Source organism: Salvelinus fontinalis, chromosome 32 (genome assembly GCF_029448725.1).
Source record: "Salvelinus fontinalis isolate EN_2023a chromosome 32, ASM2944872v1, whole genome shotgun sequence".
Taxonomy (NCBI): Eukaryota; Metazoa; Chordata; class Actinopteri; order Salmoniformes; family Salmonidae; genus Salvelinus; species Salvelinus fontinalis.
The window spans coordinates 12,783,333-12,801,117 of NC_074696.1; the positions used below are offsets into that span (position 1 = coordinate 12,783,333).

The 17,785-nt window shown below is 42.9% G+C and overlaps 1 protein-coding gene across 3 annotated transcripts in view; it reads right to left on the reverse strand.

The window, feature by feature from the left end:
- Positions 1-17,785, reverse strand: part of LOC129830759 (rap guanine nucleotide exchange factor 5-like) — a 109,167-nt gene that overhangs the window by 77,250 nt on the left and 14,132 nt on the right. For 2 of the 3 annotated variants that reach the window (XM_055893455.1, XM_055893452.1), the window contains exons 2-4: positions 5,580-5,630; positions 2,969-3,075; positions 1,961-2,082 (exon numbers count right to left, since the gene is read on the reverse strand). In XM_055893455.1, coding sequence (XP_055749430.1) covers positions 1,961-2,082; positions 2,969-3,075; positions 5,580-5,630 — 280 coding nt within the window. The remainder of the gene's footprint in view (positions 1-1,960; positions 2,083-2,968; positions 3,076-5,579; positions 5,631-17,785) is intronic. The other variant, XM_055893454.1, reaches the window with a different exon arrangement.

The following is a 17,785-nucleotide window of genomic DNA, read 5'->3' on the forward strand; positions in this document are numbered from 1 at the left end:
ACACACACACACACACACACACACACACACACACACACACACACACACACACACACAGATAGACTGGTCCACTGAAACACACACACAGACAGACTGGTCCACTGAAACACACACACAGATAGACTGGTCCACTGAAACACACACAGATAGACTGGTCCACTGAAACACACACACACACACACACACACACACACACACACACACACACACACACACACACACACACACACACACACACACACACACACACACACACACACACACACACACACACACACACACAGATAGACTGGTCCACTGAAACACACACACAGACAGACTGGTCCACTGAAACACACACACAGATAGACTGGTCCACTGAAACACACACAGATAGACTGGTCCACTGAAACACACACACACACACACACACACACACACACACACACACACACACACACACACACACACACACACACACACACACACACACACACACAGAAACGCACACATACAGATAGACTCTGATCACATGACAATGTAAAACAGTCAGGCAGCTGAATCTGGGAAGGCAAACATTACGTACTGTATAAGAATGTGTGTGTGTGTGTTTGTGTGCGTGTGTGTGTCAGGGGAGAACGACTGCCCCCTATGATTGAAGCCACAGCAGTTCAAGGCCGACCGAGGTACTGCAGGCAATGTTAGCAGAAAACAGGATAGAATCCCCCATTATAGTAAACAGATAAAATAGCAATCGTATCTTAAACCCATAACCATGTGTGTGAGGTGTATCCTGAAGTCTCAAAGCAGATGTGTTAAAGACTACACTGTGACCCTGATTTAGCCCATTGCAGTAAAAGGTTAACCAATTTCCTTTGGCTTCACTGCCCTATTGTGTCTTCACATAGGAACGAATGGTGTCATGTGATCGATGGCTTTGTCCATTCATATATACAGTCACTGGCGTAGCTAACACCTCCCCCCCAACCCCCAGAGGTGGAGCCCCCTCCCAGATAGCATATGAATACGCCATAAGCCATTCATTATAATTTTTGGGAAATACAGGAAATTAGCTTAAAATCTGCACAATTTTCACTCAGCACATGGCAGAATGTGTAGAATAGCAGAAATTTAGCTCAGGGATTCTTGTCCGGCAGGGAAACCTTTTTTTTATAGCTGAAAATGGTGATTTTGTTGCCTTATTTGAGCTTATTTGAATTTACATTTAGGGTAAATTTATCAGGAATATATTTTGTTTTGAGGAATTATATAAATACAGTATTATTAATTTCAATGTTGGCGCTATGCCTGGAAATGCAGTGTCTGAAGCAAAGGATCCACAATTATTATGTGATTATTATTATTTGACCATGCTGGTCATTTATGAACATTTGAACATCTTGGCCATGTTCTGTTATAATCTCCACCCGGCACAGCCAGAAGAGGACTGGCCACCCCTCATAGCCTGGTTCCTCCCTAGGTTTTGGCCTTTCTAGGGAGTTTTTCCTAGCCACCGTGCTTCTACACCTGCATTGCTTGCTGTTTGGGGTTTTAGGCTGGGTTTCTGTACAGCACTTTGAGATATCAGCTGATGTAAGAAGGGCTATATAAATTGATTTGATTTGAATTCAAACTCTGCAACAACATACAAAATCCAATTAGTTAAATTTCCTGAAGAAAAAAAAACCTGGGGTTGTTCCTTTACATGCTGTGATAGCTGACACTTTGGTCTATCAAAATATATATTTTAAAAATGTGTTAATATTAAGACAAATATTTGTGGAAAAAAAGTTGAGATTGTCTCGTCTTTCAAGAATCCCTGAGCTTAAAAACAGCAACATTTTCTCTCAGCCTCCTGGCAAATTGTGTAAAATAGCATGAGATTAGCTATAAAACTGCAAATGTTTCTGTCTGCCCCAGGCCAAAAATATATAACTCCCACCCTGCACGAAACTGCGCTACGTCACCGGTGTGTACTCACCAGACAGCAGGATGCCCAGCTCCAGTAAGACTTGCCAGACGCGCACGGCCATGCTCCGACAGCGCACGTACACACACTGCTCACACAGCCACTGAACAAGGTCTACACCCACGTAACTACGCCTGGAAACACACAGCATCAATGCACACACATGAACACACACATCGACACACACATCGATGTGTCCTTAGATGGCAATTAGTGTTCAGCGGGGCACTCTGTTGGAATGGATCACTCAGCAATGGATGCCGTATGTCACCATGGCAACTTCAGGTTGAAATAAAGTTCTATATTTTTCACATAACCGTGCCAATCCGAACCGTACTGCGTTGGCTTTAACATTTTCCTTTCAGAATTGTCAGCATGGTTCCAGGCTTCCAGCAACTGTGAAGTGAACTCAAGCACCCGAGTATAGAGCGTTGCCATGGTGACACCCAGAACCTGCACTAGGCTACAACGGCGGACAGACATTTTCAGTTTTAAAACTAGACATAATTGAACGGCAGCAACACACACACACTCCTAGAGGGGATTAAGCCCAGGTTGAACCGGCTCACGTGACCGGGAGAAGCCGTGTGAGTGAAGAGTGCCTTTCTCAAATGGAAAGTCATCTGCGCCGCTCTGTCATGTTGTCAACAAGGCGCATTGATTAGAAATATACAACATCTCTTTTCCATAAAATATATATCTTTGATATTCATTGGAAATGCAGATGAAGCATTTTTATCAAAAGCAAACACTTTTGCATGTGAAAACAGAGAATCCGACTCATTCCTCCACGTGTTGAACCTGCGCCCCTTTTGTTTTGAGCCGACTTTGCCGTCGGCCCGAATGGGGCACCCGGGTCACGTCTGGGAGGCAGACCGGTTCCAAAACGAATGCAATTAATTCACAACCGGTGCAAAGCCCGCTAGCTTAATCAAATCTCGTCATAAACTCTCTCAGAGTTAACAAACACACACAGAGTTAACAAACACACACAGAGTTAACAAACACACACAGACTCACCTTATGATCCTGGCGAGGTGAATCTTGTCTTTAGCAGGGTAGGGCCCATTAGACAGGAACGCATTCCTCACCGCACGCCCTGCACATGGGAAACTCTGGGAGCAGGACTGACACAAACACCAGTCAAATAACATATCAACTCAGCAAAAAAAGAAAAGTCCCTTTCTCTGGACCCCGTCTCTCAAAGATAATTTGTAAAAATCCAAATAACTTACAGACGGTAGGCAATTGAGGTCACAGTTATGAAAACTTAGGACACTAAAGAGGCCCTTCTACTGACTCTGAAAAACACCAAAAGAAAGATGCCCAGGGTCCCTGCTCATCTGTGTGAACGTGCCTTAGGCATGCTGCAAGGAGGCATGAGGGCTGCAGATGTGGCCAGGGCAATAAATTGCAATGTCCATACTGTGAGAGGCCTTAGATCGTCCTCACAGTGGCAGACCACGTGTAACCTGCACAGGATCGGTACATCCGAACATCATACCTGTGAGACAGGTACAGGATGGCAACAACTGCCCGAGTTACACCAGGAACGCACAATTCCTCCATCAGTGCTCAATAGGCTGAGAGAGGCTGGACTGAGGGCTTGTAGGCCTGTTGTAAGGCAGGTCCTCACCAGACACCACAGGCAACAACGTTACATTTGGGCACAAACCCACTGTGGCTGGACCAGACAGGACTGGCAAAAAGTGCTTTTCACTGACACAGTTTTGTCTCACCAGGGGTGATGGTCGGATTCGCATTTATCGTCGAAGGAATGAGCGCTACACCGAGGTCTGTATTCTGGAGCGGGATCGATTTGGAGGTGGAGGGTCCGTCATGGTCTTGGGCGGTGTGTCACAGCGCCATCGGACTGAGCTTGTTGTCATTGCAGGCAATCTCAATGCTGTGCGTTACAGGAAAGACATCCTCCTCCCTCATGTGGTAACCTTCCTGCAGGCTCATCCTGACATGACCCTCCAGCATGACAATGACACCAGACTAACTGCTCGTTCTGTGTGTGATTTCCTGCAAGACAGGAATGTCAGTGTTCTGCCATGGCCAGCGAAGGGCCCGGATCTCAATCCCATTGAGCACTTCTGGGACCTGTTGGATCGGAGGGTGAGGGCTAGGGCCATTCCCCCCAGAAATGTCTGGGAACTTGCAGGTGCCTTGGTGGAAGAGTGGGGTAACATCTCACAGCAAGAACTGGCAAATCTGGTGCAGTCCATGAGGAGGAGATGCACTGCAGTACTTAATGCAGCTGGTGACAACACCAGATACTGACTTACTTTTGATTTTGAACCCCCTTTTGTTCAGGGACACATTATTCCATTTCTGTTAGTCACATGTCTGCGGAACTTGTTCAGTTTATGTCTCAGCTGTTGAATCTTGTTATGTTCATACAAATATTTACACATGTTAAGTTTGCTAAAAATAAACGCAGTTGACAGTGAGAGGACGTTTCTTTTTTTGCTGAATCAAGAGCACCAAAATGTTATGTTTTTACATAATGTAAGTATTTGACCAATATGTACAGTGCATTCGTTAAGTATTCAGACCCCTTCGCTTTTTCCACATTTTGTTGCGTTACAGCCTTCTTCTAAAATGGATAAAATAAATAAAATTCCTCATCAATTTACACACAATACCCCATAATGACATCACAATACCCCATAAGGACATCACAATACCCCATAATGATAAAGTGAAAAATAAAAAACAGAAATACCTTATTTACATAATTATTCATACCCTTTTCTATGAGACTCGAAATTGAGTTCAGGTGCATCCTGTTTCCATTTATCAGCCTTGAGATGTTTCTACATCTTGATTGGAGTCCACCTGTGATAAAATCAATTGATTGGACATGATTTGGAAAGGCACACACCTGTCTATATAAGGTCCCAAAGTTGACAGTGCATGGCAGAGCAAAAACCAAGCCATGAGGTTGAAGGAATTGTCCGTAGAGCTCCAAGACAGGATTGTGTCGAGGCACAGATCTGGTTAAGGGTACCAAAAATGTTTTGCAGCATTGACAGTCCCCAAGAACACAGTGTCCTCCATCAATCTCAAATTGAAGATGATTGGAACCACCAAGACTCTTCCTAGAGCTGGCCGCCCGGCCAAACTGAGCAGGGCCTTAGTCAGGGAGGTGACTAAAAACCCGATGGTCACTCTGACAGAGATTCACAGTTCTTTAACAAAGTACTGAGTAGAGGATCTGAGTACTTATGTAAATGTGATATTTCCATTGTTTATTTTTATACATTTGCAAAAATTCCTAAAAACCTGTTTTCGTTTTGTCATTATGGGGTATTGTGTGTAGATTGAAGAGGGAAACAGACTATTTAATCCATTGTAGAATAAGGGTGTAATGTAATAAAATGTGGAAAAAGTCAAGTGGCCTGAATACTTTCCTAATGCACTGTATATGATTAAGATGTCAAGCTACCTCTGTATGATGAAAAAAACACTATTTATTTGTCGACATAACATCACCTGTGTGTGTGTGTGTGTGTGTGTGTGTGTGTGTGTGTGTGTGTGTGTGTGTGTGTGTGTGTGTGTGTGTGTGTGTGTGTGTGTGTGTGTGTGTGTGTGTGTGTGTGTGTGTGTGTGTGTCTGTGATTACCTTGTGAACAGTAGGGCTTGTGCTGGGTCCAGGGATGGTATCAGGTGACTGCTGCCAAGACAAAATCAGAACACACTGTCAGAACACAGTATTAACACACTAAGGAGGGTTATTCTAATATCCAAATGGACGTTACTATTCCATTGCTTGGAAGAGTATGCATTTTTTTGAAGAAATAAATTAGACTCGTTTCAGGAAACTAGGCATTTATCGCGCGTCACTACTTCACAGGAGAGCCGTTTGAACGTAAACTATTTTTTAAATATATATCTTTTTGGGGGGGCCAGAAATGGAACATGTGAACTATCATTTGCCTTAATAACAAACGTGTATGCCATCTGTAAATACTAATAAAATTGTTAAATTACAAGTTAGCAGTTAGAATTAGAATTACAAGCCTAGTTGGTTTATCCATGGAAAAAGTCAGCAACCTTCCCGCTAGTCATGATTGGCTGAGATAATGAGTGGGCTGGGCATGCCAAGAGATGAGTTCGGATTGGTCTGCCATGTAGCTTGCTTCTGTCTATAACATGAGCTGGTCTGTATGTGTAGATAATCCTTTCTAATGCGGCTTTTTTAAAAGATATCACGTAGTAGAACTGCATAAGTGTTGCTCTCCACTTTCTGGAGGACCGAGTTTTGAAATCGGCCGAATTATAGTAGTAGCTAAGCTAATGGTAGCGAAGGAGATGGAGAAAATTCTGGCATTTGATTGCAAATATGCAGACAAAGTCAAAAAGAGAACACACAGAAGGCTGCTGTATAAACACTAGTGTCTGGATTACATCTTCAAACTAAAGGGTAACCATGGCATCCGTGACAGAGAAGGAGAAGCGTCCACCCATGTATACGGGTAAGAGAGTCTAGCTGGCTACATTTTCAGATATAACACATTTCTAATTTTGTCAGGAAGTTGTCTTCATTGCTAGTTATGGCCTAATATTCGCTAGCTAACATTGAACCAAACTACCTGCAGATTCATGCAAAGTAACAGGATTATGGTTCATTGTCACTGCGACAATTGTCGATAGAAGTAGCTGGTAAATTCGGTCTGGCTATTTACTGCGATTTCAGAGCACTCTCATCTGAGTGTGTCAGAGCGCAGAATAAATGACGAATTTGCAAACGCTAAACACCTGTTGAATATGGCCAGTGTCAGTAAACATTGGCAAAAAAGCATAATTAAATTGTTGCCAGTAGCACAGTTACAGTCACCAACGCTCTGGATAACATGTAAACAGCCTAACCAGCTCTGCTAAGGCGAGTCAAATGGTCAGCGTGAGCTGTTCTCCCATTTGTGTCTGGAAGTAGCTAGCCAACATTAACCAGTTAGCTTGGGTGCTCGACTGCTTTTGTTAGGTCAGAATGCTCTGATTAACCTGTTAGTGTGTAGGGGGTGCTATTTTCACTTTGGGAAAAAATCGTGCCCAATTTAAACGGCCTCGTACTCTATTCTAAATCGTACAATATGTATATTATTATTACTATTGGATAGAAAACACTCTCAAGTTTCTAAAACTGTTTGAATTATATCTGTGAGTAAAACAGAACTCATTTTGCAGCAAACTTCCAGACAGGAAGTGAAAAATCTGAAAACGATGCTCTGTTCCAGGTCCTGCCTATTCAATTGTCTAATTTCTATGGATTTGCATGCACTGCATACGCCTTCCACTAGATGTCAACAGGCAGTGGAAGGTGGAATGGGGTGTCTAGCTTGATCTGAGGTCGAACAAGAGCTCTTGGAATGATGTGACCACAATTTCCTTGCTCTACCTAGGCGCGGGAAGGACATCAGCATTGGCTTCTGAAAAGCGTTCGGTATAGACGGCTAATATCTCCGGCTTTGTTTTTATTTGATACATATTAGAAAAACATCATAAAGTAGGTTTTTTCAACCGAGTTTCATCAGTTTATTTAACGTTTAATGGGTCTTTTGGAATTTTCCGTTCTATGCGTCGAGAGGAGATGGACATCTTCGCGCCACTTGGCTAGCTAAGGTTGCTAATTCGACAGGAGAGAAGGACATTCTAAAACCAAACAACGATTTATTCTGGACAAAGGACTCCTTGTACAAGATTCTGATGGAAGCTCATCAAAAGTAAGAACAATTTATGATGTTATTTCGTATTTCTGTGGCACTTTTTGCGGGCGCTGTCTCGCTATAACGTAAGCTGTTTGTTATGGTAAAGTTAATTTAAAAAATCTAACACGGTGGTTGCATTAAGAACTAGTGTATCTTTCATTTGCTATCCAACATGTATTTTTTAGTAAAGTTTATGATGAGTTATTTGGTCAGATTAGGTGAGTGTCAGAAATATATCCGGACATTCTGGGAAAAAATTTGCTACATTTTCACTATGTATAACCACGGTTTTCAGCTCTAAATATGCACATTTTCGAACAAAACATAAATGTTTTGTGTAACATGATGTTATAAGACTGTCATCTGATGAAGTTGGTCAAGGTTAGTGATTTATTTTATATTTATTGCTGGTTTTTGCGAATGCTATCTTTGCGGTGAATGAATGCGGTTGTGTATGCACATTTTTCGAACAAAACATAAATGTATTGTGTAACATGTTATAAGACTGTCATCTGATGAAGTTGTTTCTTGGTTAGTGACTAATTATATCTATATTTTGTCGGTTTTTTGAAAGCTACCTATGCGGTGGATAAATAGCGTTGTGTGTTTGGCTATTGTGGTGAGCTAACATAAATATATATTGTGTTTTCGCTGTAAAACATTTTAAAAATCGGACATGTTGGCTGGATTCACAAGATGTTTATCTTTCATTTGCTGTATTGGACTTGTTAATGTGTGGAAGTTAAATATTTCAAAAAAATATTTTTGGAATTTCGCGCTCTGCGAAGGCAGCGGAATGTTGTGGGTGTTCCGCTAGCGGAACCCCGGGCGAGAAAGGTTAACCCTACTTTTCGGCCAGAGCACGCTCCAGATTAAATTTACGAACACACCCGTAGTATAAACCAGCCTTTAGTCTTGAAATCTTTGGTTGTTTAGTACATAGCCTCACATGTGAATGCTTAAAGAGATGGGTGGGGCTAAACCTTAAAAGGGTCTGAATGATGCTGAATGGCCCTTTTCTCAAAAGTGAGGTTACATGTTTATCAACTATCAAAGCAGAATTACTTTCCCATTGTTCCTCAACTGTAGTGTACGATATACATTTTCTTGCTATGAGTCTCTACTTTTAACCAATGTAAAAAACACAATTTCAAATTTTGCTACATAAGACTGAATGGAGCCGGTCGGTCGCAAATAGGCTTTTTTTTGTGTGTGAAAAGGCTTTGAATTATTATTATTATTATTATAATTATGTGACATTGCTAAATAGCCTACAAGGATGGACCATTACATTCTCAATTTTGATAAAACAGTTTTATGACCATTTTTATGAGTGCACCCCATAAAAAAGACACGTTTCACATCTGTAGCTTGTTGTTATTGTCTGTCAATCATACCAGTAGCTTGTTGTTATTGTCTGTCAATCATACATGCGCTACAGTCTACAGTCTAAGGCTTCATGTGTAGAAAATTAAGTGGGAGATTTCTAATCAATGCAAAAATGGAATTACAATTACGGAATTAAGTTGGCTAAATGAGAAGGAGTAGGCTACAATGACTTGGACTGAAATAGGTGTCGGTACTCATTTTAGGTGCCGGTACTGTTTATATTTAGGTGTAGGAGCTCCACAATACTTTGAGCTAATATTCTATAAGAGGAACAGGAGCTCAAGCAGTAGAACATTTGAGGATCCGGAACTCAGCTCTGGTGACCTCCTGCCCAAGACAAGATGGCTACTGTAGCTAGCTAGTTTCTTTACATCGATTTGATGCAGTCAAGACAAACACTACCAGATGGTATGATCGATAACCTATAGCAGTAACAAGATTGTCTAACAAGCCTGAGTCAGTTTGGCTACTTCTCTTTGCTTCTTTGCCACACACACCAGCTACTGCTCCTCCCTCGCCCCTCACTCCTGCTCCTCCCTCGCCCCTCACCCGCCCGTCCAAACAGAGCGCAGCCAAACATACTGTGGGACAGCACACCAGCCCCTGCTCCTCCCTCGCCCCTCACCCCTCGCCCCTCACCCCTCGCCCCTGCTCCTTCCTCGCCCCTCACCCCTGCTCCTCCCTCGCCCCTCACCCCTCGCCCCTGCTCCTCCCTCGCCCCTCACCCCTGCTCCTCCCTCGCCCCTCACCCCTGCTCCTCCCTCGCCCCTCACCCGCCCGTCCAAACATACTCTGTGGGACAGCACACCAGCTCCCTGCGCGAACAAGTCTCCATTAAAGTTTCACATAAATATTTTTTCCTTAAAACACATACGTGAAAAAATAATGATATTATTTTAATTGTGAAATAATTGAAAATGTCCATGCCTCACACACACACACACACACACACACACACACACACACACACACACACACACACACACACACACACACACACACACACACACACACACACACACACACACACACACACACACACACACACACACACACACACACACACACACACACACACACACAGTGTTTGGGTTAGAAAAGAAGTAGAGCACCGTACTCTCTCTCTCATGCTGTTGCTGTCAGTAGTGGCCTCAGGCTTAAAGAGAGAGAAAGAGAGAGACACTGCCCACAAAATGAGGTGGAAACTGAGCTGCACTTTCTAACCTCCTGCCAAATGTATGACCATATTAGAGACACATATTTCCCTCAGATTACACAGACCCACAAAGAATTCGAAAACAAATCCAATATTGATAAACTCCCATATCTACTGGGTGAAATTCCACAGTGTGTCATCACAGCGGCACGATTTGTGACCTGTTGCCACAAGAAAAGGTCAACCAGTGAAGGAAAAACACCATTGTAAATACAACCCATATGTGTGATTTATTTGGTTTCCCTTTTGTACTTTAACTATTGGCACATCGTTACAACACTGTATATAGACAATATGACATTTACATTTTTTTTTTGTAGTGTAATGTTTACTGTTAATTTTTATTGTTTATTTATTATCTACTTCACTTGCTTTGGCAATGTTAACATATGTTTCCCATGACAATAAAGCCCTTAAATTGAATTGAATTGAGAGAGAGAGCAAGAGAAATTCTACTGTTTGCTGATGATCTGGTGCTTCTGTCCCCAACCAAGGAGGGCCTACAGCAGCACCTAGATCTTCTGCACAGATTCTGACAGACATGGGACCTGACATACCTGGGCCCTGACAGACCTGGGCCCTGACAGACCTGGGCCCTGACAGACCTGGGACGTGACAGACCTGGGACCTGACAGACCTGGGACCTGACAGACCTGGGACCTGACAGACCTGGGACCTGACAGACCTGGGCCCTGACAGATCTGGGCCCTGACAGACCTGGGCCCTGACAGACCTGGGCCCTGACAGACCTGGGCCCTGACAGACCTGGGCCCTGACAGACCTGGGACCTGACAGACCTGGGACCTGACAGACCTGGGACCTGACAGACCTGGGACCTGACAGTGAATATCAGTAAGACAAAACTAATGATCTTCTAAAAAAGGTCCAGTTGCCAGGACAACAAATACAAATTCCATCTAGACACCGTTGCCCTAGAGCACACAAAAAACTATACATACCTTTGCCTAAACATCAGCACCACAGTTAACTTCCACAAAGCTGTGAACAATCTGAGAGACAAGGCAAGAACGGCCTTCTATGCCATCAAAAGGAACATAAATTTCAACATACCAATTAGGATCTAGCTAAAAATACTTGAATCGGTTATAGAACCCATTGCCCTTTATGGCTGCGAGGTCTGGGGTCCACTCACAAACCAAGAATTCACAAAATGGGACAAAAACCCAATTGAGACTCTGCATGCAGAATTCTGCAAAAATATCCTCAGTGTACAACGTAAAACACCAAATAATGCATGCAGAGCAGAATTAGGCCGATACCCGCTAATCATCAAAAGCCAGAAAAGAGCCATTAAATTCTACAACCAATTAAAAGGAAGCGATTCCCAAACCTTCCATAACAAAGCCATCACCTACAGAGAGATGAACTTGGAGAAGAGTCTCCTAAGCAAGCTGGTCCTGGGGCTCTGTTCACAAACACAAACAGACCCCACAGAGCCCCAGGACAGCAACACAATTAGACCCAACCAAATCATGAGAAAACAAAAAGATAATTATTTGACACATTAGAAAGAATTTACAAAAAAACTGTGCAAACTAGAATGCTATTTGGCCCTAAACTGAGAGTAAACAGTGGCAGAACCACACTGACCACTGTGACTGACCCAAACTTAAGGAAATCTTTGACTATGTACAGACTCAGTGAGCATAGCCTTGCTATTGAGAAAGGTCACCGAAGGTAGACCTGGCTCTCAACGGAAGACAGGCTATGTGCACACTGCCCACAAAATGAGGCGGAAACTGAGCTGCACTTCCTAACCTGCCAAATGTATGACCATATTAGAGACACATACAGTGGCAAAAACAATGTGAACCCTTTGGAATTACTTGGATTTCTGCATAAATTGGTTATCAAATTTGATCTGATCTTCATCTAAGTCACAACATAGTGTGCTTCAACTAATGACACACAAATTATTGTATTGTTCTTGTCAATATTGAATACATAATTTAAACATTCACAGTGTAGGTTGGGGAAAGTATGTGAACCCCTAGTCTAATGACTTCTCCAAAACCTAATTGGAGGCAAGAGTCAGCTAACCTGGAGTCCAATCAATGAGAAGAGATTGGAGATGTTGGTTAAAGCTGCCTTGCTCTATAAAAACACTCACAAAATTTTAGTTTGCTATTTACAAGAAGCATTGCCTGATGTGAACCATGCCTCGAACAAAATATATCTCAGAAGACCTAAGATTAAGAATTGTTGACTTGCATAAAGCTGGAAAGTTTTACAAAAGTATCTCTAAAAGCCTTGATGTTCATCAGTCCACGGTAAGACAAATTGTCTATAAATGGAGAATGTTCAGCACTGTTGCTACTCTCCATAGGAGAGGCCGTCCAGCAAAGACGACTGCAAGAACATAGCGCAGAATGCTCAATGAGGTTAAGAGGAATTCTAGAGTGTCAGCTAAAGACTTACAGAAATCTCTGGAACATGCTAACATCTCTGTTGATGAGTCTACGATACGTAAAAAACTAAACAAGAATGGTGTTCATGGGAGGACACTACGGAAGAAGCCACTTCTGTCCAAAGAAAACATTGCTGTACGTCTGAAGTTTGCAAAAGTGCACCTGGATGTTCCACAGCGCTACTGGCAAAATATTCTGTGGACAGATTAAACTACAGTTGAGTTGTTTGGAAGGAACACACAACACTATGTGGAGAAAAAAAGGCACAGCACACCAACATCAAAACCTCATCCCAACTGTAAAGTATGGTGGAGGGAGCATCATGGTTTGGGGCTGCTTTGCTGCCTCAGGGCCTGGACAGCTTGCTATCATCGATGGAAAAATTAATTCCCAAGTTTATCAACACATTTTGCTGGAGAATGTAAGGCTATCTGTCTGCCAATTGAAGCTCAGCAGAAGTTGAGTGACGCAACAGGACAAAGACTCAAAATACAGAAGTAAATCAACAACAGAATGGCTTCAACAGAAGAAAATATGCCATCTGGTCAGAGTCCTGACCTCAACCCGATTTTTTAAAGTAGAAGCTCGAATTGTTTGGCTACAGACCTGGATAGTAAGACAGAACTCTGCAGGCTATCTCTGCAGTAGATTGCAACACCGCCCCGTTTGGCAGTTCTATCTTGTCGGGAAGATGTTATAGTTAGGGAAGGACATTTCAGGGTTTTTGGTGGTCTTCCTAAGCCAGGATTCAGACATGGCTAGGATATTCGGGTTGGCAGAGTGTGCTAAAGCAGTGAATAAAACAAACTTAGGAAGGAGGCTTCTGATGTTAACATGCATGAAACCAAGGCTTTTACGGTTACAGAAGTCAACAAATGAGAGCACCTGGGGAGTAGGAGTGGAGCTAGGCACTGCAGGGCCTGGATTAACCTCTACATCACCAGAGGAACAGAGGAGGAGTAGGATAAGGGTACGGCTAAAGGTTAACAAATCAAATCAAGTTTATTTTATATAGCCCTTCGTACATCAGTTAATATCTCGAAGTGCTGTACAGAAACCCAGCCTAAAACCACAAACAGCAAGCAATGCAGGTGTAGAAGCACGGAACTGGTCGTCTAGTACGTTCGGAACAGAGAGTAAAAGGAGCAGGTTTCTGGGCGCGATAGAATAGATTCAAGGCATAATGTACAGACAACAGTAAGGTAGGATGTGAATACATTGGAGGTAAACCTAGGCATTGAGTAATGATGAGAGAGATATAGTCTCTCGAGACGTTTAAACCAGGTGATGTCACCGCATATGTGGTAGGTGGAACTAAATGGTTGGTTAAGGCATATTGAGCAGGGCTAGAGGCTCTACAGTGAAATAAGACAATAACCACTAACCAGGACAGTAATGGACAAGGCATATTGATATTAGGGAGAGGCATGCGTAGCCGAGTGATCATAGGGGTCCAGTGAGGGGTTGGGCTGGCTGGAGACACGGCGATTCAGACAGCTAGCAGGTCGGGACTAGCAAGCTAGCAGAAGTGCCTTAGAAAAGACGTTGCGACGGAGGAAAGTCTGTTTTAGCCTCCCCGTGCAGTGACGTCGATAGACCAGTCATGATGGATTAGTAGGGTTCCGAGTAGCAGAGGGGTCCAAGTCCAATTGGCAAAATAGGTATAGTGGCTCAAGAAATTGGCAGATGGATCTATTCATCTAACAGTCCAATATACTCTAGACAGCTAGTGGGCCACGGCTAGCAGCTAGCGGGACATGGCTAGCAGCTAGCGGGCGCGGGTAGCAGGCTAACAGATGGGCATTCAGGGGACGTCGCGGCGTAGGGGCCAGTTGAGTACCCCCTCGAGCAGGTTACGTCGGTAGTCCAGTCGTGAAGGATCGGCGGGGTTCCGTGCCCCATACCGGCAGTAGAAGGGGTCTGGGTATTGTAGTCCAGTCGTGAAGGATCGGCGGGGTTCCGTGCCCCATACCAGCAGTAGAAGGGGTCTGGGTATTGTAGTCCAGTCGTGAAGGATCGGCAGGGTTCCGTGCCCCGTACCGGCAGTAGAAGGGGTCTGGGTATTGTCCCTAATCCCCTAACAGCAGGAGCAGCACCATCTAGAACCCGGTGATGTCATGATGTAGGATGGGTCATAAACCCAATGACTAATTTCTCTGAACAGGGGAATACAACAATTACCAAATTCACTGAGAATTCTTCACATAGGATGAAGAAACAATACGCCAAGCCGCAGCTCCATAATACTAGTCAAACACAACCCACGCCAAATACCTATGATTGGCGTGTGTGTCAGTGGACGGCTTTTGACCACTTCTTTGGATTCCATGTCTTACTCATTGTTAGAAAAAGGTTTGGTCCAAATCCAATGTTAGGTACTGAACTTTCCAATTTGTAAGTCGCTCTGGATAAGAGCGTCTGCTAAATGACTTAAATGTAAATGTAATGTAAGGTACTATAATTATTGAATATTATATGACTCATATAAATTAAAATGGCCAATTTAGGTGCAATCAATTTGCTTAATTTCTCACAGATCAAATTATATTTCAACAAAATAATGCTTCTGGAATGCTAATGTTACCGGTTTCTAAATACAGAAACGATTTCATAACAATCTAAGATGGTGGGCGTCATGACTTGCTGAAATGACATGGAACGACCCGGGAAAGAGAAAGAAAGAACGGGAGAGAGAATTGATGGAGAGTCAGCACACGCCGACGCATGTGTGTGTGTGTGTGGGTGCGTGCGTGCGTATGTGAGAGTGGGGGTCATTATCTGGTAGAAATGGATTACTCTCAGATTAGAGTACTGTGCGTGGCTGAGAGCTGTAGCACGGCACGCTTGGCATGCCCACGTTTGATTAGCAAAAAACTATTTTTTTTAAATCTTCTTTTTCTACTCTCCTCTGCTCCTGACCTCATGTGCTGCCATAGAAATAGAATGAATAGAACAGACATCTCCATTCCTGTCAGTGATGGCATAATGGTTAGACTGGCGGCCATTATGAGTGTACCCATAGGAACAAAGCAGGAAGTAAAATGTGTGCTGTGATTTGTTGATTCAACTCAACTGACATTTCAGAAATGTAATTCCACTGCATGAGCCAGTTAGAGCCAGACTCAGTAAAATGTCACTTCCGTTATTTTGTTTGCATTTTAGATTTAGTTTTCGAACAAACAAACCCAGGCAAGACGTCATAACATGCTCTAGAGACTAGGCTACCTGAGGGTTCTCAAGTGGTCCAGCCATATCAAGCAGTATTCTAACTAAAACAAGCACGTAAGCTTCTGGCTTGCTAACTAGTTTCACTTACCAGTAGATGGCCAGCTCAGGCTTTAGTGATTATCATTGGCACTGTTCTACACCTGCATTGCTTGCTGTTTGTGGTTTTAGGCTGGGTTTCTGTACAGCACTTTGCGACATCAGCTGATGTAAGAAGGGCTATATAAATACATTTGATTGATTGACAGCAGCATGATCCTGGCACTGGTCGTGAGTGAGGAATCCCTGCCTTGCTGAATGAAAAAAAAAAAACACAATTCCAGGTTCATTCAAAAAATCAAGTCAGCAACATTAAAGCAACTTTGTTACAGACCACCGGTGTTTTCAAACACCGTCACTTCCTATGACAAAAAAAGAGCTTCTGGACGTCAGAACAGAGATCACTAACCTCTATTTGGACAACAACTTGTACTTCATCAAGTCAGCTGCTGTGGATGTTCTGCTTACTCTGGACAAGGTGCAAGTCCCCGGGACTCGGAAAAGAAATGGTGTAAATCCCCGGGACTCGGAAAAGAAATGGTGTAAATCCCCGGGACTCGGAAAAGAAATGGTGTAAATCCCCGGGACTCGGAAAAGAAATGGTGTAAATCCCCGGGACTCGGAAAAGAAATGGTGCAAGTCCCCGGGACTCTGAAAAGAAATGGTGTAAATCCCCGGGACTCGGAAAAGAAATGGTGCAAGTCCCCGGGACTCGGAAAAGAAATGGTGCAAGTCCCCGGGACTCTGAAAAGAAATGGTGTAAATCCCCGGGACTCGGAAAAGAAATGGTGTAAATCCCCGGGACTCGGAAAAGAAATGGTGCAAAAGGGACTAATAAAACGACGTTGTTATGCAAATAAACCGCCTCTACCCGCCGTTCTTTTGGCAAACATACAGTCATTGGAGAAGCAACTGGAACGAACTCTGATTAACGGGACCTGAAGAACTGTATTATCCTGTTTCTCCGAGTCGTGAACAAGGACATGGATAATATATATCTAGCTGTTTGTTTCTCTGCGGCGTCAAGACAGAACGGCAGCTTCAGGTAAGGTTAAGGGAGGAGGTGTGTGTTACATTGATTACTGCATTGCTGGGGTTAGAGCTTGCAAGAAAAGCATGTGACTATACTGGCAGTGGTGTAAAGTATTTAAGTAAAAATACTTTAAAGTACTACTTAAGTCGTTTTTGGGGGTATCTGTACTTTACCTTACTATTTATATTTTTGACTACTTTTACTTTTACTTCACTACATTCCTTAAGAAAATATTGTACTTTTTACTCCATACATTTTCCTTTACACCCAAAAGTACTTGTTACATTTTGAATGTTTAGCAGGACAGCAAAATAGTCAAATTCATGCACTTATCAACTGAACATCCCTGGTCATCCCTACTACCTCTGATCTGGCAGACTCACTAAAACACACATGCTTCATTTGTAAATGATGTCTGAATGTTGGAGTGTGACCGTGGCTTCCGTGAATTAAAAAAAACAAGAAAATGGTGCCATCCTGTTTGCTTAATATAAGGAATTTGAAATGATTTATACTTCTATTTTTGATACTTAAGTATATTTTAAACCAAATACTTTTATACTTTATCTCAAGTAGAATTTTGCTGGGTGACTTTTACTTTAGTCATTTTCTATTAGGGTATCTTTACTTTTACTTAAGTATGATAGTTTGGTACTTTTTCCACCAATGTATACTTGTGCATGTGACATTACAATTTGAAACTAAGACCTCACTCGAGGAGCTGTATAGGGCCATAAGCAAACATGAAAATGCACATCCAGAGGTGGCGCTCTTAGTGGCCAGTGATTTTAA